The following is a 23,963-nucleotide window of genomic DNA, read 5'->3' as shown; positions in this document are numbered from 1 at the left end:
CTTGTAGTAGGTTCTTTATATTATTTCTACTTAATTGAAATTTTAAAAACAATTAACTCAAGATAGAATGAGTTACAGCTATGGTTTTTATACTGAGAAGTAGAAGAAAGCAAATTTAAATGAAATAGAATTTAATGCTGTTAATATGATGATAATCAGAACTTTCTGTATGAGTGAGATTTTTAAGACTTTATATATATATATGTATATATGTATATATATACACATATATATATATATGTATGTTCACTAAAGTTTTAAATACTCTTATTTTAGGAAGGAACATCTGCCATAGAAAATCTAAATGAAATGCAGTGTATGTGGTATCAGACAGAATGTGCTTTAGCTTATCAGAGACTTGGGAAATATGGTGAAGCCTTAAAAAAGTGCCATGAAGTAGAAAGGGTAAGTGTTTGAATCTTTTGGCATCTTCTTTCTCCAAAGGTCATTAGTCATAGATAGAGGTCTATTTTTACGTGACTGTCCATTCCAATTCCATTGGGAACTACATAATGAAAAGAGATTTTGATATCAATTATTGGAACTTGTTGAAGTTGTAACTAGTTTGGGTTTTTTTTGGCACTTCAGGTTTTCATGATTTTTATGTTTATTGTATTTTTATACAATAGCTGGCATTATTTAATAGTGATCATAACTTACTAGTTTCTTTCTTATACTTGGCAGTGAGCTAATTTTCCACTAGCCTGGAGGGACCATTTAAGTATATGACAATTTATAGGGCCCATTGAATTTATTTTTTCCTCATTACAACAGGCTCTAGACCCCAGCCAGTCTCTCTCCAACTTGTCTTCCTGTCTTCCCAGGACATTTGTACTCATGTGTAGTGCTTCTTACAGCAACCTGTGTCTAGTCTGAAGGCCTTTTTTTTTCCTTTAATTTTTAGGGATGAGTGTGTGTGTGTGTGTGTGTGTGTGTGTGTGTGTGTGTGTGTGAGAGAGAGAGAGAGAGAGAGAGAGAGAGAGAGAGAGAGAGAGAGAAAGAAAAAGAGAGAGAGAGAGAGACAGACAGACAGACAGACATCTTGCTGTTCCATACTATTAAAAGGTTTAGTGAGGAGACTTTTCTTTTCCTTTGTGTGAATTTTGTTTTCCTGTTCTTTGTCATCTCTGAAGCACTCTCCTTCCAAATGGACAACAGGAGGAAAAGAGCCGCAAATGCACCACTTGTGGCAGTCCTCAGCAGCCCTCATTTGTGGGGTCATTCTGCACCACTGTTCCCATGCTGACGCAGTATAAAACCACAGGCATCGTAGTCAGGTGAGCCTGATGTCTGCACCATGGCAGTAACTTTGGCCTTTTCTCCATGTGAAGACACTGAGGTGTTATCCAAAGTGAAGACATCTTAATGGGGGACATTGAAGGGAATGACCAACTAGAACTAATTCTATCCCAAGCATTTCTAGGAACAATCCAGATTTCATATCCATGGGCTGGTAGATACCTTAATAGGTCTGTATAGGTGTCTAATACCTATGGGGACTTTTTTTCCCCTCATCCTTTTTCTTATTAATCTGAAAACCTATAAGGTCCCCTCTAAAACAAGTGTTCAGTTCCTCAGCAGCCTAATTTAAATTAGTCTTTTTTATGGAGGAAAATGGGAATGGAAATGACTGAAAAAAACCTTTTTATTAAAAAAGATAATGCAGTTTTTTGATGACCAGTCCTTAGACCCATGGGAAATTGGTTATCTCCTTAAATAAGTCACAGCTCTAAACTGTAATCATTGAAAAAAAAATTTATACTGAATGTCCAATATTATTATAGCCATGACACTATGTAGAGAGGCTATATATTCTCTACTTTATGTAATGTATCCCCAACATATTTGGCTATAGTACAGAATATACTGTCATATTTATCAAAATAGTGATTTATGTAAACTAGATTTAAACTGTGCCAAACAGCAGAGCATAAAATCCCTAAATATTACTTGATAAATTGATTCCTATTCATATAGAACAACTAGGGACAAAGATCTCTCCCTTTGAGCATATGCACTAATTGCTAATTCAGCAAACTATTATTTTAAGTCTTAAATTCAAAGTAGAGATTAGTTGTGTTTGGGTAAAGAGAATGAACTGGAGACATGTAGTGTAAAAAAGATTTCATAATATCAGGCCATTATTAAGCCAGTTTTTCTCAGTAGTTAAAAAAAATTTGTATTAAAATAAACAAAATCTAATCTCTTTAATTCAGTATTTAAATACTAAATAAATTCAGCATCTCAAAAGATAGAATTTGTTGAAAGTAATAAACTTGAGAAAAAACTCAGACCTTATTTTAACTAAAAATTAGAGAAACTAAATTAGCATCTTTAAAGCATCATTACAATGGTTACTGGTGAGTCTTATTAAAATAAACTTTTTGGAAGGACTCTCAGGTGTCTTGCATTTATACAAAATTCTCTCTCTTCCTCTGCTAGGTACTCTCTTCCTGTTTTTCCTCATTTCTCTAAAATAAAACTGAGAAAGGGTAAAGAGAAAATTATTCAAATTCACATTTGTTTTCTTCCATCTAACTTCAAGAAGTCTTACAAGAAGAGCAACATTATTCTGAGTGTTCTTTCAATCTTTTTTGTACTTTAGATTTAATAAATATGCCAAAGTTCTAGGGTAATTCAGAACTTCGTGTTTAGCATCTTTCTCTTTCTTTTGTAGAGAAAATAGCCATTTTTATTGAAGACAATCAAATAAAAACTTGTGCATCAGGATAATAGATTATGTATATCTTACATCTCTAAGGAATTGAAGTTTTTAAAAAGTTAATTTTTTATTTGTCTTGTGTATTTGTAGTGCCCAAAGTACTGTAGTCTATACAACATGCTCTTAACTTTGCTTAGTTGGAGAACTATAAGAAATTCATCACTTTTTTTACTTTTCATTGCTGCTTACTCTTCTTTATCAATAACAGATATTTTATTAAGGAAATAAAGTGGGCAGCTACCTGGCATGACTAAATTGTCTAGTCACTTCTGAATTACTTCTTTAATCCTGAGGTCTTTTGCTACCTGTCTGCAGATAACTCTGTTGTCATAATCTTATGATGAAAGTCTGAGTCATAACAGTGAGAAAGCTTAAGAAATGTTGGGAAAGAGATGTCAGTAGCATTTCTTGAGTATATTGTATCTTGTAAAAAATTGTATTTTAACTGAAACTTGGTTTTGACTCATTTAATCTGTTCTTCCTGGTGTCTTTCATAACATACCAATGAATTATAGCTCTTTGTTTCATTGCTTTGTATTATATTGTAAATGTGGATTTTTTTTTCCCTACAGTTTTCTATAGTTAATTTTCAGGCCTTTTTTTTTTCTCAGTTGACTAGCTAATATACTAGACTTTGTAGTCTAGTCTATTTTTTTAGACTTATTATGGGCTTTATTTTAGTGTTATTAGCTTTACTCATAATTTGCCTAGCTTCTTGTAGTGTTAATAAAATTTGAGATCCTTTTATGTTAAGTTGATCTTCACTTCTGTGTGGTATCTATATACCTTTTTCCTCAAAGAAGCAGAAATAACAAAATGGTATAAATTGCTTAAACCATCTGTATACTTTATTTGTCTGGTTTTAAAGTGATTTTAATCCTAAACTGCTACTGTGCCAATCCTAAAATGTGTAACTATGTAACTAATGGAAGACAGGTGGAGAGAGGCAGCCTGTGGGCTATTACTGATAGGGAGATGGTACAAAAATTTCTAGATCTAAATGGTTCCCTCCTATTTTAATGAACAGAAACAAGATTTAAAATCTGTTTGTTAGAATGTATTTCAACTGGTTAAAAAGCTTGTGTACTTCCTTTTTTATTTAAACTAATGACTGTCAACTTTAAAAAGAAAATGAAAAAATGTATTAATTTCTTAATGGTTTTCATATTCTTTTGCTTTGAATACTGATTTTTTTCACCTTTTTGGATCTTTTTTTCAACAATGTTATTGAACTTAAAATCATTTTCAGGTGTGCTAGATGTAATTTTGTTCATATTAAAAATTTCTTCATTGCAAAATGTGCATGTTTTTATTTTTGTCAATTGACTATCTCATTGAAGGGAAAGGAATTCATATGTGTATTTGTTCACATGCCTACTTCATGATTTTTGAAAAATTGGCAAATTAGCATGAACTTATTAACTATGTACTTTGTTTATTCTTATATTGTACATATATAAGTCCTTAACTTTGAATTCCCATATTAGAACAGAACTTAAAGTTATTAGAGCACAACTAGATTGTGTAGTGGATAGAGTTAGGAGGAGTTAAGTTTAATATGGCCTCAGACCTTTGATACTTACTAGCTTTGTGACCCAGAGCAAGTCACTTAATCCCAATTGTCTTCTCCTTATTATCCCTTTCCCTTTTTCCCCCAAAAGAAGTTAATAGAACATAATGGACTTGGCACTGGCTTTGGGTATCCAAAGACATTGATTTTACATTTTATCCCTGATACTTAATGCTTATGTGATTTTGGGTACATCATTTAACCTACCTGGGCCATTTGTATTGAATCACTTGACCTCCAAGTTTCCATCTTTAATCATTGTGTGACTTGTATTTAGTTGAATGTGTTCCCATTTTTTCCAACTGACTAAAATTGTCAAAAAACATTATAGAGCTAGTTCTTCTATCATTTTCTTGCTACCTCAGAATCCTTAAATTTTCTCAATTTATTTGGCTATAACAAAATAGTAGAAAAGTTAGGGGAACTACTGAGTAAGCAAAGTTAAGTAAGGAATAGATTCTAGAAAAACATTCTATCTCCATTAGTTCATTTATGGGAAAAATAGATGAGAGTCCTTGATTTATGTGGAAAATTATTTTAAATGGAGAAAAATGTAAACAGAAATTTCAAAAATAGCAAATATTTTATGTTAGGCCACTGATAAGTAACTTGATAATTTCCTTAAAGTGTATCAAATATGAAGAGAATATTGCTCTCTCTATTCAAGGAAGATAGAGCTTGTGGAAATAGGCTTAGATTTCAACAAAAGAAATATAGGTTAAGGAAATATTTACTCTGTAAGGGTGATTCAGTAAAGGAATGGGATTTGTGTGAATGTTTTAAATTCTTTATTGAAATCCTTGCTGTTTTTCTCTATAGAAATAAAAATAATTTTCCAGGTTTTAGTAATCAAATTATAAAACCTCAAAATTGGCAAGGACCACAGAGATTCACTTAGCCCAATTTATGTCAGAGTGGGAGTTGGGACCATGTGTAATAATTTTTTTGCTTTTGTTTTTTAAGCACTTTTTTGAGATAACAGACGATCAGTTTGACTTCCACACATACTGCATGAGAAAGATGACTCTTCGTGCCTACGTTGAACTTTTGCGATTGGAAGATGTACTGAGGAAACATGTTTTCTATTTCAAAGCTGCTCGATCTGCAGTAGAGATATACTTGAAATTGCACGATAATCCAATAACCAATGAAAGGAGAGAACAAGAAGTGAATTCAGGTAATTAATAAGAACTACATAAGACAAGGGAATAGAGACTTCAAAATAGCATTTGTGCAAATTGTAAGTTATATAGGAAGATTTAATTCCAAATGGACTTGAGGTTGTGTTATAAATCTTATGAATTTTCTGCCTTTGCATTAGTGGTGAGTGTAGAGAATAATTTAACAGATACTCAGTTCATTATTTCACTTAAGAGAAGAATTAACATGATTTAGGAAATTTAAGGAAGTGAATAACATAAAAAGATTTTTTGAAGTTAAAAAGTCATTTGTAAAATAGGACAAAGGAATAGAAAACCATAGTTTGGATATTTGTAGATTTTATACAGTGTAATCTAACATTAACTTCTTGATATCTAAGGATTATTAAACGTTATATAGTCTTATCCTTATTGGATTCATGCATACATATCATGTAATTCCTTACTGTCAAAAATAGAAACTTTTTTGTATGTTACATATCTGAGGAACCAGCATCTATAGTTTATAAAAACTTGAATCAAAAAATTAGGCCCAAAGTTTACATAAGCTTAGTTAACAATATTGTGAAATGATATTGTTTCACTGTATAAAACTTTTAATAACAATTTTTTGCTTATTTTGGTATTTGTAGAAAACCTTTCAGCCAAAGAATTAAAGAAAATGCTCAGCAAACAGAGAAGAGCCCAGAAAAAAGCTAAATTGGAAGAAGAACGGAAGCATGCTGAGAGAGAACGGCAACAAAAAAATCAAAAGAAAAAACGAGATGAGGAAGAAGAAGAAACCAATGGTCCCAAGGAAGAATTAGTACCTGAAAAACTTGAAAGGGTGAGACAAATATGTTAAAGCAATAACATCTCCTTATTCTGACATTTCTAGAGAATAAATTGCTCTGCAAGTGACATAACTTATTTTTTGATTTAAAAGTCACTTTGTAGTTCTCACATTAGTAATAATACTGATAAAACTGAGTGTCAATTGATAACAAAAATTAATTCCATGAACAAGTATTTTGTTCAGATATATATTCTGGTATTCTGATATCTGATTGTTCAGATATATTATGGCTTCCTTCTTTATGTTTTAGACTTTAGCAATCACCTTATTTTCACAGCTGCACAGTTTTAAATACTTTAAGGATGTAAATATTCAGAAACTAAAAGCCAAAGGAAATTGTAGCTAAATTCTCCCTAAAGAAGTATATTAAGGAGTTGGCTTTATTTTACATCCAAAGGCAATGAGAAACATTTCTTGAAAAACATTTTACCATCTCTTATTTCAGAACTCATGATAGGTATTTGCAAAAAGACCTTCATGAAGATACTTGCATATTATGCTCTGATATCTGTTGTAGTTGGTAGTTGCTGGTAGAGAAATTTATATAATGATACTACAATAAGAACTTAGTAAGACCCTCCAAAATAAATTTTCATATAGTTTAATCTTTGGTAATTTCAGTGCAAAGGTAGACAGAAGGGAGGAGATGGTAGAAAGCATAGTTTCAGAGGTAAGAAATCAGGGAGATCAAAAGCTTGTAAATTAAATACAAGGTTTTTGACTCTATGAGTACTTCAAGAAGAGAATTGAGAGATGCTTTCTCTGGTTAATTCTAAGTAATATCACAAAGAATGGAATTGATTTTATTCTCACAGTCTCTTTGTTGTTCTTCACATATAACTCTCCATCTTGTGATTCCCTGTATTTTTTTAAGCCTGGATTTCTTGTGTTTTTTGGCTTTCATGACTTCCATCTCAGCTAAAATCCCATTTTCTGCAAGATCCCCTTTAATACTTATGTCTTTCTTTTTAAGATTATATCCCCAGTTGATGCTGTGTCTTTTTCTTGTTTGTGCATAGTTATCATTTGAATGTTGTCTCTCCCATTAATGAGAGCTTTTGGAGAAGAGAGATTGGTTTTCGCATTTCCCTGGCTTTTAGCATAGTATTTGGTACAGAATAGGCATTTAATAGGTATTTATTTATTTTTTTTTGATTTGTTGAGGTGAGTTTAACAGATAAATAATAATTTGTTCAGTGTTGAAATAATTTCTGAGTTAACTCCCTATCTTGACAGATTACTCTTTTGTTAGAGCAAAGACAAAAATCAGTATTAAATTGGAAGCAGAAACTAAAAGGAGCTGATGTAGTTGCAATTTAGATAATTTTAAGTTGACTTATATAATGAAGTGTTGATTTTTTAAAATTGGAAATTGAAAGACAAACCAACAGTTCCTAAAGAAGCTTAATGTAAATTAGTTTTCAGAATAAGGATTATTAAGATTCATATATGAGAACTCCATCTCACAGTTCCCCAGATGCTGCATGGGCAAGCAGAAATGGTATTGAAAATGGAGAAAATGATAAGGTAGCTGGATTAAAAGAATAGGTTCATGCCAGAGGTGATACCCTTTTGAGGATATTGGGAATGGACTTTCAATATATCTAAAAGGGAAGAATGTCAAACACTGAGCAAAATCGTGGAATTTATTTTTTTAGTTTAAAAAAAGCAATCAGTGAAAATAATATCCATAATGCATATGTTTACTTGATCCTGTCTACAACCAGGTTGTGAGTGATTTACATGTCAATCAATAAGCATTAAGATAAGTGTGGGAATATATGCATTAAGGGTATCTTTGAAGGTAGTAGAAGGGAACAGATTTACAGAAGTCGCATCTTATCTTTATCACATTTGTTTGAAAGGTTTAGAGAATGTAAGGCTTTTTTCTTTATGTATGTTTGTAAAAAAGCATTTGATTCATTAGAGGAAAAAAATCGCCTTAAAATCACTCTCTAGCAAGATTTTTTTATGCAAATGTTAAAATTGTACAAGATGCCATGAAATTTGTAAAACTGGAAACAATTGGAAATAATTCCCTAATTATTAATATCAAAGGAAACATACTAATATGATCTTAATAAAAGTATTTGCTACCATTGGGAAGTATGTCCTGTGCAGAATCCAAATGGAAGAGAGATCTTATTTTTGTAGAAGCAGCTAATTGTCTTCATGGCTAGAACTCTAGACCTAGAGTAAGGGAGATTTTAGTTCAAATGCAGTTTCAGATACTCTCTAGCTCCATTACATCTGAGAAAGTCATTTAATCTTTATCTACTTTAGTCTCCTCATCTGTAAAATGAAGATAATAATATTAGCAGCCCCTTCTTGGGGCTGTTCTAAGGATCAAATAAGATAATATTTATAAAGTTTTACAAATCCTAAGGTTTTATAAATGCTAGTTATCATTATTATTGATACTAGTGCATTAAGATCTGAAATAGCACCCAGCCTCCTAAATTGAGAGCTATTATCTAGTTGTTTTAATTATCCACACAGGCAAAACTTTCCAGAGCAATATACAATGGTATGGATGTCCCATATAGCTATTTTATCTCTGTGTGTGTGTGTGTGTGTGTGTGTGTGTGTATACATATATACATATATATGTATATGTGTATATATAATTTTTTTTCTCCTTCAAAACACTTATCTACTTGTCAGCCTGCCTGTCTGTCTGCTTGTTTGTTTGATTATTGATTCATTCATTCATTTATTTATTTACTTTCTTATTTATTTATTTTGATGTAGCCTTTTATTTTCAAAACACATGCATGGAATATTTTTCAACATTGACCCTAGCAAAACCTTATGGTTTTTCCTCCCTTCACCTTACCCTCTCCCCTAAATAGCAAGTAATCCAATATATCTTAATATGTTAAATACAATATATGTATACATATTTATACAATTATGTTGCACAAGAAAAATCAGATCAAAAAGGAAAAAAAATGAGAAAAAAAAAACAAAATTCAAGCAACCAACAAAAAGAACGAAAATGCTGTATTGTGATCGACACTCTTCTCTCTGGGAGTAGATGGTTCTCTTCATCACAAGATCATTGGAATTGGTCTCAATAATCTCATCAAAAAGAGCCACGTCCATCAGAATTGATCTTCATATAATCTTGTTTTTGCTGTGTACTTAGAGTTTAAACAAACACTACAGAGCGATCATTTAATCAAGCATTTAGAAACCCCAACCTTCCATACAAAAGTATGTCTGTGAGTGTGTGTGTGTGTGTGTGTGTGTGTGTGTGTGTGAGAGAGAGAGAGAGAGAGAGAGTGTGTGTGTGTGTGTGTGTGTGTGTGTGTGTGTGTGTGTGTGTGTGTTTATGTCATCAGAATTTCCTCTCCTTTCTCAGAGAGCTTCATCCTGGTCCCCTACTATTTTTCTTTTTTCTTTCTTTTGCTGAGACAATTGGGGTTAAGTGACTTGCTCAGGGTCACACAACTAGGAAGTGCTAAGTGTCTAAAACCAAATTTGAATTCAGGTCCTTCTGATTTCAGGGCTGGTGCTCTATCCATTGTGCCACCGAGGTGCACCGTCACTTGTTTTTTAAAAAAGCAGGGGACTCTGTGTGGAGAAAGTTGTAATGTGTTGTCAGATGTGGCCACTCTAGGTTGGCTCTCCTGAATTGCTTTTCTTAGGTGGAAAAAAAGGTTCAAAGGGGCAAAAAAGAGCTATAAGAGAAAATGATTGATATTAAAAAAAATGAAAAAGAAAAAGAAAATAATTCTAAGTGTTGTTTTAAATGACATTTGCTTTCCTTCTAAACAGGTAGAAAATCCTTTAGAAGAAGCTATCAAGTTCCTTATACCACTTAAGACTCTTGCTGCTGATAACATAGACACTCATCTTTTAGCATTTGAAATATATTTTAGAAAAGGTAAGGTGACTTAAAGTATTGTTTTTTAGTATTTTAGGAACCACACAAATTTATCATTTTTATCCATTTTCATAGTGTATTGTTTCATGGATTGCCATGGGCAAAGAATTAATTACCAAATATCTAGCCTGGTGATGAGACTTTTTGTACTTATAGCAAGGTCATTCTTCAAAAACCATACTTAATAAATCTAAGCCATACTCAATGCCTGTTGAAGCCTCCCAGAGCTTATGCTTTGCTATTGTAATTTTTGAGAACTCAGAGTCATCTTCACATTACAGTGAAAAATTGGAATAAGAATGAAGAATCCAAACTGAATATCATGCAGAGAGCTGTGGAGAGGTTCATGGTAGGTGTGAATAGGCTGCAACATAAATCAATGAGAAACTTCAGAGAAGAGCCCAAGTGAAAAATGCTGCCAGGGAAATGTTTGTTAGGAAGAGATGGTGTTATGAACATCCAGAATGTCCCACTGGTATTGAAGAAATGCCCGAAAAAAACAAGGGAGACATCCTACACATTGAATCCTGCCTCCTGTGGCAAATTTATGGGAAGATAGGATTAAAAGTCCCATAGGATGGGCATGCATGGATGGATTGCTTGTTGTCTTTGCTGCTGGAGAAAACATCCACATTGAGGTCCCTGATTCAATTGAATTTTTCACATTCATAGAGACCTTAGCCTATGGCAATCGTTTTATCCAACTCCATGCTTGTCATAGGATTCTTTTTTACACCTGTGCTCCAAAATGGTTATCCAGCCTGTATTTGAATGCTTCAGTGGAGCATTCACTGTTTTGTGAGAGGGAACATTCTTCTTTTGGGCATTTCTAGCTGATAATGAGCAGAAATCTACTTTCTCTCCCATTCGTCCTAGTTCTACCACTGCTGCCATATAGTATAAGTTTCTTTCACTTGCCAGTCTTAAATGTATTTGATGATAGCTATTCTATCATTTCATGTCTTGTTTCTCCTAGGCTAAATGTTTCCAGTTCTCTAACCATTCTTCTTTAGTGATTTGATGAGGATACTTAATAGGCACTCTCTACTGGATGAGTTCCTTTGGCTCTCCTAAACTGTAGAACTTAGAGGTAGTAATAAAGTTGTATTCTTTAGTTCTATTTAATACATTCCTTGGGAATTTAGTTAGATTTTTTTTTGGGGGGGCAAAATATCTTTTATTTTTATTTTCAAAAAAGTTACACATGTATGTTAACTTTTTAAATACATATTTCTTTATGAATCATGTTGGGAGAGAAAAATCAGAACAAAAGGGAAAAACCATGGAAGAGAAAAAAAACAGAAAAAAGAAGTGAAACATAGCATGTGTTGATTTACATTCAGTCTCCATAGTTCTTTTGCTAGTTGTAGATAGTGTTGATTAATGTAGATTAATGTAAATTAATGGGATTGCCTTAGAAAGAATTATTTTAGATGGGAAGAAGTGAGTTATAGTGAAAGCCAATCAAAAAACATTATGAAAAAATAAGCAAAAATGTCTATAATTTACTTTTGAAATGAATCAGCAAATTGGAATTCTGTACAAATTCTATATGTAAACAGACAGAAAATGGTGGTCACATGGACCTAGGAATTGGCATAAGGATGTTTGCTTTGGATTGTTTGTTGTATCTGAATCGGCAGAGCAGATGAGTATTTTTACTCTTTTGTAATGTTGAAATATTTAACTTATGCAGGATTTTGATTAAAATGTATGTCATTTAATTGTAATAATCATTATTGAATTCAGAAACAAGACTTCAGTCCAGTTTTCCATCGTCATCTTTATGGTTCTACAGATCAAATCCTTTCTTTAAGCCAACATTTTATAATTTCCCCCTCATTCCAACTTGTTAAGGCCAATTATTCTCAGTGACTTTTTTTCTCCAGTAACTTAGAGGAAATTTCCCTGCTCTCCAATCTGAATTATTCTCCCATCCCTCCTCTGTTAGTGGATATTAGGCAGGTCTTCTCCTTTATTGATTCTCAGGATTATTCTGCTGCCACCCAACTCAGAAAATGAAGTCATTTTACTTTTACACACCTCCCAGTATTCCCTTCAGATTAAGATATTTTGTTCATTGTATGGCAGAAATACTTCATACCATCAGAACTCATTTAATGTGGCTTAATTGTCCAGAAAAAGGGGCTTGTTCCCTGTCTACATTACTATTTCCAAATTCTCTTTTGCAACAGAAATGTTTTCTGTTATGATTAAGATCATTTTAGGGTATGGATATGTTCAAATCTGTTAGTAGCCATAGATATTATTGGTGTGTGAAATTCAAATATTAAGAATGTAGAGCACAGAAATTTAACTCAACCATTTTTGAGGTTTGTGCCCCAAATGTTATGTAAAAAAAAATATTTTTTTCCCCAAGGTCATTTGAGCTAACTTAATTTAGATTTCGCAGACTTTAAATTTGAAGGGTCATGCAAGCTAACACTGGCTCATTTATCTTCATGTCAAATTATTGCTATTCCTCATTGCCAATCTTTAGGGAAATTGGATGAACAGCTTACAAATGTATTATATTTTTACAACTTTTATTTCTTAAAGTTTTAGACTGTATGCATAGTACTATTAGGTCTCATAGTTCTTTGTTCAAAGATATACATGGGATTAACAGTGTTGAGATAGTAACTATCCTTTGTTTTATAGCTGTGATTCTTAAACTCTCTTCCTAGCACATTTTGTTTCAGCAAAAAAAAAGAAAAAGCTATTTTGATTGTTTTATATTAGTCTAGTTCATCTGCCAGTTTGGTTTCATAGGAAAACATTTCTGTGCTGCATTGTTATAAACTATATTTTAGGGTTGTCAGTATATCAATTAATTGGCAGTTTGCCACAGAGCAACTGCTTAATTAAAATATTAATAGTATTTTACTATTAATAGGATACGTCAGAATTAGTGGTAATTGCTTTCTAGGGAGTGTTTGTCACTGTGATAGCAAGTTTTCAGTGACACCCTTGTTAAGGGATTTTCTTTGTCCCACAGTGTCCTCCAGAAGTGGCATTTTGTGGATGACACTGCTAATCTTGTCAGGCCTTGGAAGGTTTCTGATCTGCCTAATTAAGACTCATAATTCTCAAATAAGTTTTTCCTAATGGCACAAGAAAATTCAAGAGGGTAAAGAATATCTTTTTCTATATTGATATATAAGTAGATGGACAACCCATTGAGTTTATGCATAAATAAATGCATCTTGGGCAGAAATTCTGTGTGGACAGTGAGATGGTCCCTGTATTATATTAGAGGAGAGCAGGCTAGATTTAAAAAAGTGAACCTAGGCTTTATTTTTGAAACACATCCTTGGCCATTTAACTCCACTATTCTTCCAGGGAAGATGTATGATTCTGAATGATTGATTGATTACCTCATTCGCTGAAGAATCGAAATTGGAAAAATTACATAGTAATTAATGGAAGAGAGAATGGTCAGCTTGAGCGAATTTTAAAACAGATAACATGTATATTACATATATTTTAACATTATAAAATTATGTAGGAAAAATGACAAAGGATATCCTCAGAAAAACATGATTGCTAGAGTGAGAAAAATCCAGTGATAACCCAAGTATTCTCTTGATATCTCTACTCAGTGTTAAGAAACCTAGGTGGATATACTCCAGATGTGAGATGATAGATATATGAAAGAGTTGCATAGGATGGGAAGACCTAGGTGGATTGTGATCTACATTATTAAAAGCAGTAACATCATTGTTGAGATCATAGTTACATTGAAAGATATTGAAATACGAATTTCAGGTATTCCAGGGCTGGGCTTGATGTAGTCAAAAGAGTGTTATTCGTGAGTAGGAATATCTGGAGGACTTACCAATCTATGTGAAATCTCTTTTCCATGGAGACTTTTTCTAGATACCCTTTAAAGCAGTGGTACAACCTTTGATGCACATATGTTGCCATTTTGCCTCACTTGATGTTTATATTTGAGTAGTCATTGAGGAGGGTTGTGTCTCTTTCATATTTTTCAAGGACTCTTGGTGAGAGACACCTTGTTGGAGCAAAGCCTTTAACGAAGCATTTTGGTCTCTTATCAAATACTTATAGTCAAATAGTTTTTTAAAATATCAATACCAAATACTTAAATAATCATCTCTCCTATTAAAGACAAGTGAAGATTATTTGACTAAAAAGAATGTTCCAGTTGACTTTAGAGAGTATTAGACATGCAATAAATGTAATATCTTTGGGAACAGCTTAAGGGGATGGGCTAAAAATAAGTTGGTTATTTTGAAATTGTATTTGGATTTAATAGTGTTTTGTCCCCATTTTAATTAATAATATAAGTAAGGAAAATATATTCATGGATTTGCTTTGTTGGATGAAGAAGTTAAAAATGCAGAATTTATTATTTTTCTTAGTTTTCTAACACTTGCCCAACATTGTTGGATATCATTGTAAAATAGTTGCTCAGAATGAAGGATCAAGAAGACTCTTTTTGATTCATAATTGTCTGTCCTACATAGCTAGTTTTATTATATGCTTAAGAAAATAATAAACTGAATGTTCTGGGAGGCAGGGAGGAAAGACTATTTAAAATATGTCAAAAATAAAATATTCTGAATAATTTTCTTTAATTTTCTGATACAGGAAAATTTTTGTTAATGTTGCAGTCGGTCAAAAGAGCTTTTGCTATTAACCGTAATAACCCATGGCTACATGAGTGTTTAATTAAATTCTCTAGTTCTGGTAAGTATAATGAGTACTATCCATATTTCCCTTATTCCTAGATTTTTTCTTTGAGTGAAGTAGCTGTGGCTAAATAAAAATACATCCATCAGACAAATTCTAAAATATAGAAAATAGTAGTAGTGGCAGGTGTGGGGCATAGACAGTTATTTCATTGGTAGAGGTCACTCCCTATACTAGTGCATTTCATCACTAGCTCTGAATCTTAAAGTCCTGGAAAATTGGAAGTGCTCCAGGAAGTTAAGCAGTTTGGGATCTGAATATCAAAATAGCTAATATGTTTGAGAGTTCTTTTTGACTTGGAGGCTGGCTCTCTGTCTACTAGGATACACCATATACACTGCTAGTGGCTCAAGATAAAGTGTTTTGATCATAAGTTTATAAAGTGAAAAATAATTCTATTACTTATGTTACTCTTTGTGTTTCTTAAAGAATAGCAATAAATTCATAATAAGGTGTTTACTTATATATGCATACAAGCATGTACACATATAGATTATGCATATATCAATATATCCAGAAACCATGATGTTTACAAGTCCAGTACTACTTTTGTTGTCTTATTGGACAGGAGAAAGAGAGCATGAGAGAGGGGAAGGTGTGTGTGTGTCTATGTGCATTTGTATGTCTGTGTGTGTGTATGATACATACCTCTAGGGATATTTTAGTTAATGACAAAATTTTTTTTTCAGTTTCTAATCATAGTAATCTCCCAGAAATAGTGAACAAAGTCCTAACCCAAGAAATGCAGAAAATCTTTGTTAACAAAGATTTGGAAAGTTTTAATGAAGAATTTCTCAAGCATAATGCTACCTCTATTCAGCATCTACTTTCAGGTAGGCTTACTATTTATTTATTTATTTTTTGGCTGAGGCAGTTGGGGTTAAATGACTTGTCCAGGGTCACACAGCTAAGAAATGTTAAGTGTCTGAGGCCAGATTTGAACTCAGGTCCTCCTGAATTCAGGGCTGGTGCTCTATCCACTGTGTCACCTAGCTGCTCCCAGGCTTACTATTTTTTTTTTTTTTTATTTGAGTCTAGTTAATTAAATATCTCTTATAGATTTAGTAACTAAAGTCTTTGGGGTGCTATTTAGCAAGTTATTGTTTTAATCTATTAATTTGGTAGCTTGGTGGTCACAAAAAGTTTATAATAGCATCTATATTTAATTATATTAGTAAAAATCTTGTTTTGTATCTGCCTACTTAATTGAAACAACTATGGGACTTGAACACCAAGATAGCCATAATTGTTTGGCTACTGGTGATTTGGGTAATATATTTATAAAAGAAATCAGAAAAATAATGTGTGCTTTATACTTTTCTTTAAATATATTTATATTTTGTGATCTTAGGTGCTAAAATGATGTATTTCCTAGATGAATCAAGACAAGAGAAAGCAATTGCTATTGCTACGAGATTGGATGAAACGATAAAAGATAAAAATGTGAAGGTACACCTTCATTTTTATAACTAATGCAACTAAATGTCTTCTTTTTTTCTCACATATATCTTGATTTCTTCTTTTACTTTGTCTATTGTCTGACACTGAGACCTGTCCCCCCTTGCCTAATCCTGCATCAGATGTCATCTTTCTCGTATTGGCTAGACTCTCTTATACCATATGACTTGCTCCCCATTGCCATTTCCAGATTTTCCCTCTATAGCCATCATTCAAAAGTCTTTGAATTCATTGAGATTCACATTATCCAAATTTATCATCTATTCCAAATACTGGTAGTGTCTAGTACTCAGGACATTGGCCTTCCTTTCTCTCTCCCTTTAAAAACAATTTTTTATTTTAAATTTGAAGACTGTTCTCCCCTACCTAGTCCTCTGTGCCCTGCCCAAAAAGAGAGCATTTCCCTATATATAGCAGAACACTAAGAGAGGATTAAATAAATGAAATAATCCATTTCATACTGCTTGCTTTAAATGTGTTAAAGCCTGAGTAACAAATAAACACTCAAACAAAACAAATCCACACAGTGATCCTATCCAAAAATGTTTGTCTCTATGCATTGTGACTCTCTTGATTGTTAAGAGGCCAATGAAATATGTTTTATCTTAGGTCCTCTGTAGATATGGTTAGTCATTGCATTAAATCTTTTGAAGTTGTTGCTTTTACAGTATTTGTGTCCTTGTAAAAATTGTTCTGCTTCTGTTCACTTCCCTCTGAGTCAATTTATGCTTTCCAACATTCTTTTATGTCGTGTTTTACATCTCAATAGTATGCCATTACATCTAGAATTATATTATTTAGCTATTTCTCAATTTTTAGAGTCAATCGCAGCCACTCCATTAGATAATAATTCTTTGCCTTTTAAAAAAATCCTTCAGGATCATGAAGTTGGATTTAGAGTTTGCTTGGAAGTGTTCCCCTCTGGTATTATCCTCCTTCTTAACCCTATGTCCCTAACTTTGGCTTGTTTCCTGTTGAGTTTAATGTATCTCCATACCAATTGTGTGGGCATGGTTTTTCTTAATTTTGTACTTGTCAGCTAAGAAGGAATTTCATATGATGCCTTCTCACCCCTACCCATTGTTTTCATCTCTGTTTTCTCTCCTCCTAAAACGCAATTATAGAAATAGAAAATCCTTCCTCTTTACAACATTTTTTTTAAACCTTTTTCCTCCTCCCCCCCTCAACCTTCAAAACAGAAGTAGTTCATTCATAGCTCTGTTTTTACTCTTTAATTTTCTTAGTACTCTTTGAAGATGTTAAGGCTCTGAAGGAACACTTGTTTCTTCTTCCCCATGAGAATGTTAATAATCTTCTATCCTGTTGCTCAGATAGATTCACCATTCTAAGCTTTTCTGAACTACTGTCTTTTTTTTTTTTTTTTCTCGAAGTTCCTACTCAGCTCAGGTCTTTTAATCAGAAATGTTTCTACGTCCTCTATTCCATTAAAGGTCTGTTTTTCTTTTTGTAGAATTATACTTAGTTTTGCAGGACAAGTATTTTTGGTTGTAAATTTATCTCTTTTTGCCTTGGAAATATTATATATGATGATATGTGATTCATATAGGAAAAAGTGGAAGTAGTCCTGGAGGGAAAGCTCTAAGATTAATGAGGACTGGGTAAAGGTATAGACTCATTTTCAAACATTATGGAAGGGGTAGCTAGGTGGTAGAGTGAATAGAACACTAGCTCTGAAGCCAGGAGGACTTGAGTTTAAATCTGGCCTCAGACATTTAACATTTCCTATCTGTGTGACCCTGGGCAAGCACTTAACCCCAATTGCCTCAGCAAAAAAGCAAAAAAAAAAAAAAAAAAAAAAAAAAAAAAACCAACCCCAAAAACAAAAAACCAACCTCCAAAAAACATTATGGGAATACAAAAAGTTATTAAAATGTAGTTGAGCATGAAAAAAACACCAGAATCAATAAACAAAAAAAGAAACAAAAACCAACCCTTTTCTTTTTTTTTTCTTTTTTTCTTTTTTAATATTTTATTTTATTTTATTTAATAATAATTTTATATTGACAGAATCCATGCCAGGGTAATTTTTTTACAACATTATCCCTTGCACTTGTTTCTGTTCCGATTTTTCCCCTCCCTCCCTCCACCCCATCCCCTAGATGGCAAGCAGTCCTATATATGTTAGATATGTTGCAGTATATCCTAGATACAATATATGTTTGCAGAACTGAACAGTTCTCTTGTTGCACAGGGAGAATTGGATTCAGAAGGTAAAAATAACCCGGGAAGAAAAACAAAGATGCAGATAGTTCACATTTGTTTCCCAGTGTTCTTTCTTTGGGTGTAGCTGCTTCTGTCCATCATTTATCAATTGAAACTCAGTTAGGTCTCTTTGTCAAAGAAATCCACTTCCATCAGAATACATCCTCATACAATATCGTTGTCGAAGTGTATAATGATCTCCTAGTTCTGCTCATTTCACTCAGCATTAGTTCATGTAAGTCTCTCCAAGCCTCTCTGTATTCATCCTGCTAGTCATTTCTTACAGAACAATAATAGTCCATAACATTCATATACCACAATTTACCCAGCCATTCTCCAATTGATGGGCATCCATTCAGTTTCCAGAAAAAACAATCCTTTTCACAATCAAGTAAAATAAATTCTATCATTGGCCATGTCCAAAAATATATCATGGTGCATCCTAACTATGTCATCTTTCTGTCAGGATTTGCATAGATTACTTTATTTCTGATTCACTACTTGTGGTAGGTCCCTGAATTTATCAAGAGTTCTTTCAAAGTTTTTCAAAGTTGTTTGTCTTTAGAGTATTATTGGATAAATTATTTTTCTGATTCTACATGCTTTATTCTGCATCACTTTATACATGTATCCTCAGATTTCTCTGAAATAACCTCTTGATTAATCATTTCTTACAAGTACAATTTACTCCATTGCATTCATGTATCATAATTTCTTTAGCAATTCCCCAATTGATGAGTGACTTCTTAATTTTCAGTTCTTTACCACTACAAAAGAGCTTTTCTGCTACTTGTGGACACATGAATCTCTTTCCTCTTTGGTTTCTTTAAGATGACGTTTTATTTTGTTTTAGTCTTTTCTTTTCTTTCTTTTTTGTATTTTATTTTTTTTTTTATTATAACTTTTTATTTACAAGACATAGGCATGTGTAATTTTTTAGCATTGACCCTTGCAAAACCTTCTGTTCCAGCTTTTCCTTCCTTCCCCCAACTCCTTCCCCTAGATGGCAGGTAGTCCAATATATGTTAAATATGTTAAAGTATATGATAAATACAATATATGCTGCACAAGAAAAATTGGATTTAGAAATCAGGTGAAAATAAGGTTATTTTCACTTTAACCTGAGAAGGAAAACCAAAATGCAAGTGGACAATAACAGAAGGAGTGGAAATACTATGTTGTGGTCCACTATGTTATTTCCCATAATTCTTTCGCTGGGTGTAGCTGGTTCTCTTCATTACTGAACAGTTGGAACTGATTTGGACCATCTCATTGTTGAAGAGAGCCATGTTAAGGTGTAGTTTTAGTGATGTATTGTTGGTGTAGGGTATTATTTAGTGATTTTGTGTGTGTGTGTGAATAATTCCAAATTGCTTTCTAGAAGAGCTATACCAATTTACAGCATTACTAACAATGCATTAATTAATGTGCTTGTTTTTTCACAGCCCCTTCCCACATGTGTTATTTTTTCTTTTGTCATCTTTTCCAGTTTGATGGGTGTGAGGGTAGCATCTTAGTGTTGTTGTATTTTGCATTTCTCTAATTAGTCATTTAAAGTATTTTTTCATTTGGCTATTGATAGGTTGGAGTTCTTCCTTTCAAAACTGTCTATTTATATCCCTTTACCATTTATCAATTGGAAAATTGATTATTTTTCTTATAAATTTGATATTGTTCTACACATATCTTGTAAATGGGACTTTTTCATACAAATTTGTTGCAATTACCTAACCTGCTCCCCTTAATAAGCTGCATTGGTTTTGTTTGTGCAAAACTTTTAAAATTGTATAATCACAACTGACCATTTTATCTTCTGTGATCTTCTCTATCCATGCTTGTCTATGATGACATGTTCCTCTATACAAATACCCCTATTTCCCTCACAATCCCCCTGCTATATATATATATCTTCCTTACTTCTCAATTTTTTTTAATGGAGTTGCCTTTTATGTTTAAATCATGTACCTATTAAGAAATATATTGGTTTTGCATGTACAGTATATTTAAATACTCACTTTCATATTGAGTCCATCAACTATCAAAGTATATGTTAGATTGGAGAATTTTGTCAATTCTTGTCCTTCTTGATAGGTTTTTTAAAAGCACATTATTATGAATGTATTGGCTATTTGCATGATTTTTAAAAATACTGACCCTATTGTGGGAAGTATAGAGATGTCTTTTAAAAATTATAAGTTGGAATTGTTTCTTTATGTTTTTCATGATTTATCATTTAAACTTATTATTAGTAAGAGGTATTGTGCAAATATCAATGCCCTTCTTTTGTTTTCAGAAATGTTAATTTAACAGTTTAACCAAAATATTCCAATTTTGTCATTTAGTGATTAAGGATTTGGAGATTAGTTCCCCCCTTAATCATAGAAATTCATCGGTCATACAAGGCATAGCCAATAGCAAAATGAATGAACTCCTCCCTAATTAGATTGGTCCTGGGGCAATAGGCACAATTTGTCTCTTAGTTAAAACATGATGGAAATTGTAATTCTCTTTTATAAGCTTTGTGTACCCAGGGGACAAAAGAACTATCACTTTTTTTTTTTTAAAGTGAAACACTTTATTTTTATTTTTTTAATTAATGTTTTATTTTATTTTATTTAATAATAACTTTATATTGACAGAATCCATGCCAGGGTAATTTTTTTACAACATTATCCCTTGCACTTGTTTCTGTTCCGATTTTTCCCCTCCCTCCCTCCATCCCCTCCCCTAGATGGCAAGCAGTCCTATATATGTTAGATATGTTGCAGTATATCCTAGATACAATATATGTTTGCAGAACTGAACAGTTCTCTTGTTGCACAGGGAGAATTGGATTCAGAAGGTAAAAATAACCTGGGAAGGAAAACAAAAATGCAGATAGAGAACTATCACTTTTATAGAGGGCCTTGCACTTAACAGGTGCTCAATTCATATTTGTTGAGATGAACTTTCAAATTTGTATTCATATTTATAGATAAAAAATAATCTAGAAGAGTTTTAAATGTGTTTAAGAAAACTTTTTTTAAAAGCACTCACGTTTTTAATTATTTGTATTTTATTTTTGCTATTTAAGGATATTTTTGGAATTGCATAGCTTTTCTCAGTGCTTTACAATTTGATTCCTAGCAATCTTTTTATAGAAAAATTTTTTTTCTAATTATAGAGGGGCATAGTGCTTAATTTTGTATAGTTTATGGAATTCATCTTGGTTTTCTCAGTATACAAATTCTAAGTTTGATTAAACAGCTTATTGGCAGATGATGTTATTAATTTATATTTTTAAAATCTTCTTTTTCTAGACTTTAACAAAAGTTTTTGAGGCACTGATTGATGGCAGTTTTGGGATCTGTAATACCCAGTATGAAGAATACCGGATGGCATGTCATAAACTGTTTCCCTTTTCACCTGCCTTTCTGCCTCCTACAAATGAGGACAATTCTAGTACTGCATCAGTAAACCATACAACTATTAAACATGATGTGATGGCGAATGAAATTTGAGTATCCTAAAAAAATTGACTTATAATCTCATGACTGGATTCAATTCAGAGTTCTTTTTCCAGGGTGCATTTTAATATCCTATAGGCATTAAGTGAAATGTTTGAGTAGTAAAATTTAAAAATGGAGTATGCCATTAAGGCTTTGTTCTTTTCCTGACCCCCAACTGCCGCTGTTTATGTAAGTCTTATCTGTAATCACCATTTGTCTTGTTTATACTTGGACAGTTTGTCCTATCAACAGAGCTCATAAATTATGAGCATTACAGCTTTCACCTAAGTGGTACAAAAATATGATCATTTCTTACTGATTAAAACTTAAACATTGGACAAAGCTAATTATGTTGGATATAATACCAATGTTCCCACTGCATTTTATTTCGAGTTTTTAATATTAATCCTTCTTGATAGGTTTTTTAAAAGCACATTATTATGAATGTATTGGCTATTTGCATGATTTTTAAAAATACTGACCCTATTGTGGGAAGTATAGAGATGTCTTTTAAAAATTATAAGTTGGAATTGTTTCTTTATGTTTTTCATGATTTATCATTTAAACTTATTATTAGTAAGAGGTATTGTGCAAATATCAATGCCCTTCTTTTGTTTTCAGAAATGTTAATTTAACAGTTTAACCAAAATATTCCAATTTTGTCATTTAGTGATTAAGGATTTGGAGATTAGTTCCCCCCTTAATCATAGAAATTCATCGGTCATACAAGGCATAGCCAAGAAATATGCTTTCTTCATTAAATTGCTTTCAGTACTACTAAGCAATTTCTATTAAAAGAGTGTTTTTTTATATTTTTTTCTTCAAGGGAAGACAGTAGGCTGACTTTCAAAATTATAATGAAATACTTTCTTACTCTCTGTGTGTGGTGCATTAACTGCTGAATGCATCCAAACATACCATATAGCAAAATGAATGTTTAAGCTTTGATTAGCTTTGCTAATAAAATATGATCCTGCTCAACAGTGTAGCTTTTTTCATTCTATAGAAATGGCTCTCAAACCTTAAAATATACTTTGGCCTGTACAGAAAAATTAAAATTAGTGTCTTTGTTTTTATTTCTGCTATGTAAATATTTCAGTAATATTAACTAGACCCTTTAAGGCAAAAGCAAGGGGAGATTTTATTAAGACAAATAAACTGTTCTGATAGAAATGGTTTATTTTTTTCCTTGTGTATTTAGGTTCCAAATTTTTGGATTAAAAAAACTGTAAAATTATGCCAACCAATGTAATGCTGTAATAAATTATTTTGTACACAGTTGTTTTTTTGGCTTTTTTATTATGTAAGTTGCACAATCATAGAATATTATTTGTTTTGTACAATGTTCATCTTCAGAAGTGTTAAAAACTTAGTCTTAAGTCATTTTAAGTTGTGGAGGGTCATTGTCACCTAGGGATCCAATATATTTAAATTTCTAGAGTTTCTAACTTACTGCTTTGTATTTTGCTCCTTATGTAGCTGTTGAATCATTTTATGAATATTGTTCATTAGTTTCTATCTAACCTTTTTTTTGTTGTTGAGGCAATTAGGGTTAAGTAATTGCCTAGTGTCACGCAGCTAGGAAGTATTAAGTGTCTAAGGTCAGTTTTGAACTGAGGTCCTCTTGATTTCAGGACCAGTGCCCTCTCTGTTGTGCCATTTAGTTGTCCCTCTGTCTAAACTTAAAAAAAAAAAAAAAAAAAGTTTTAGTTTATGGTAAAGTTCCATTCGCAGAAATGTGTCAACTAATTACCCAACCCTTCTCCTCCTCCTATATACCTAACCATGTTGTAGTTGATTGATTTCAACTTTTTGAAAGCTGAACTTATATGGACTAGTATTTAATTGAATTTTGAATTTGGCAATGATGTTTTCATAAAAAATGATGCAATTTTTATTTGG

At 32.4% G+C, this 23,963-nt stretch overlaps 1 protein-coding gene across 2 annotated transcripts in view; it reads left to right on the top strand.

Annotated features, from left to right (window-relative positions):
- NAA16 (N-alpha-acetyltransferase 16, NatA auxiliary subunit) overlaps positions 1-23,339 on the top strand; it is a 107,161-nt gene extending 83,822 nt beyond the window's left edge. The window contains exons 13-20 of one of the 2 annotated variants that reach the window (XM_051983872.1): positions 277-405; positions 5,256-5,469; positions 6,085-6,278; positions 10,068-10,176; positions 14,791-14,889; positions 15,582-15,725; positions 16,244-16,341; positions 21,873-23,339. In XM_051983872.1, the coding sequence (XP_051839832.1) occupies positions 277-405; positions 5,256-5,469; positions 6,085-6,278; positions 10,068-10,176; positions 14,791-14,889; positions 15,582-15,725; positions 16,244-16,341; positions 21,873-22,073 (1,188 nt within the window). In that variant the 3' untranslated portion in view covers positions 22,074-23,339. Of the gene's footprint in view, positions 1-276; positions 406-1,133; positions 1,278-5,255; positions 5,470-6,084; positions 6,279-10,067; positions 10,177-14,790; positions 14,890-15,581; positions 15,726-16,243; positions 16,342-21,872 lie in introns of those variants that run through there. The other variant, XM_051983874.1, reaches the window with a different exon arrangement.
- Positions 23,340-23,963: the final 624 nt, after the last annotated feature.

Source organism: Antechinus flavipes, chromosome 3 (assembly GCF_016432865.1).
Source record: "Antechinus flavipes isolate AdamAnt ecotype Samford, QLD, Australia chromosome 3, AdamAnt_v2, whole genome shotgun sequence".
NCBI lineage: Eukaryota > Metazoa > Chordata > Mammalia > Dasyuromorphia > Dasyuridae > Antechinus > Antechinus flavipes.
Note: the sequence above shows the minus strand (reverse complement) of the source record. Positions and strands in the feature narration are given on the sequence as shown.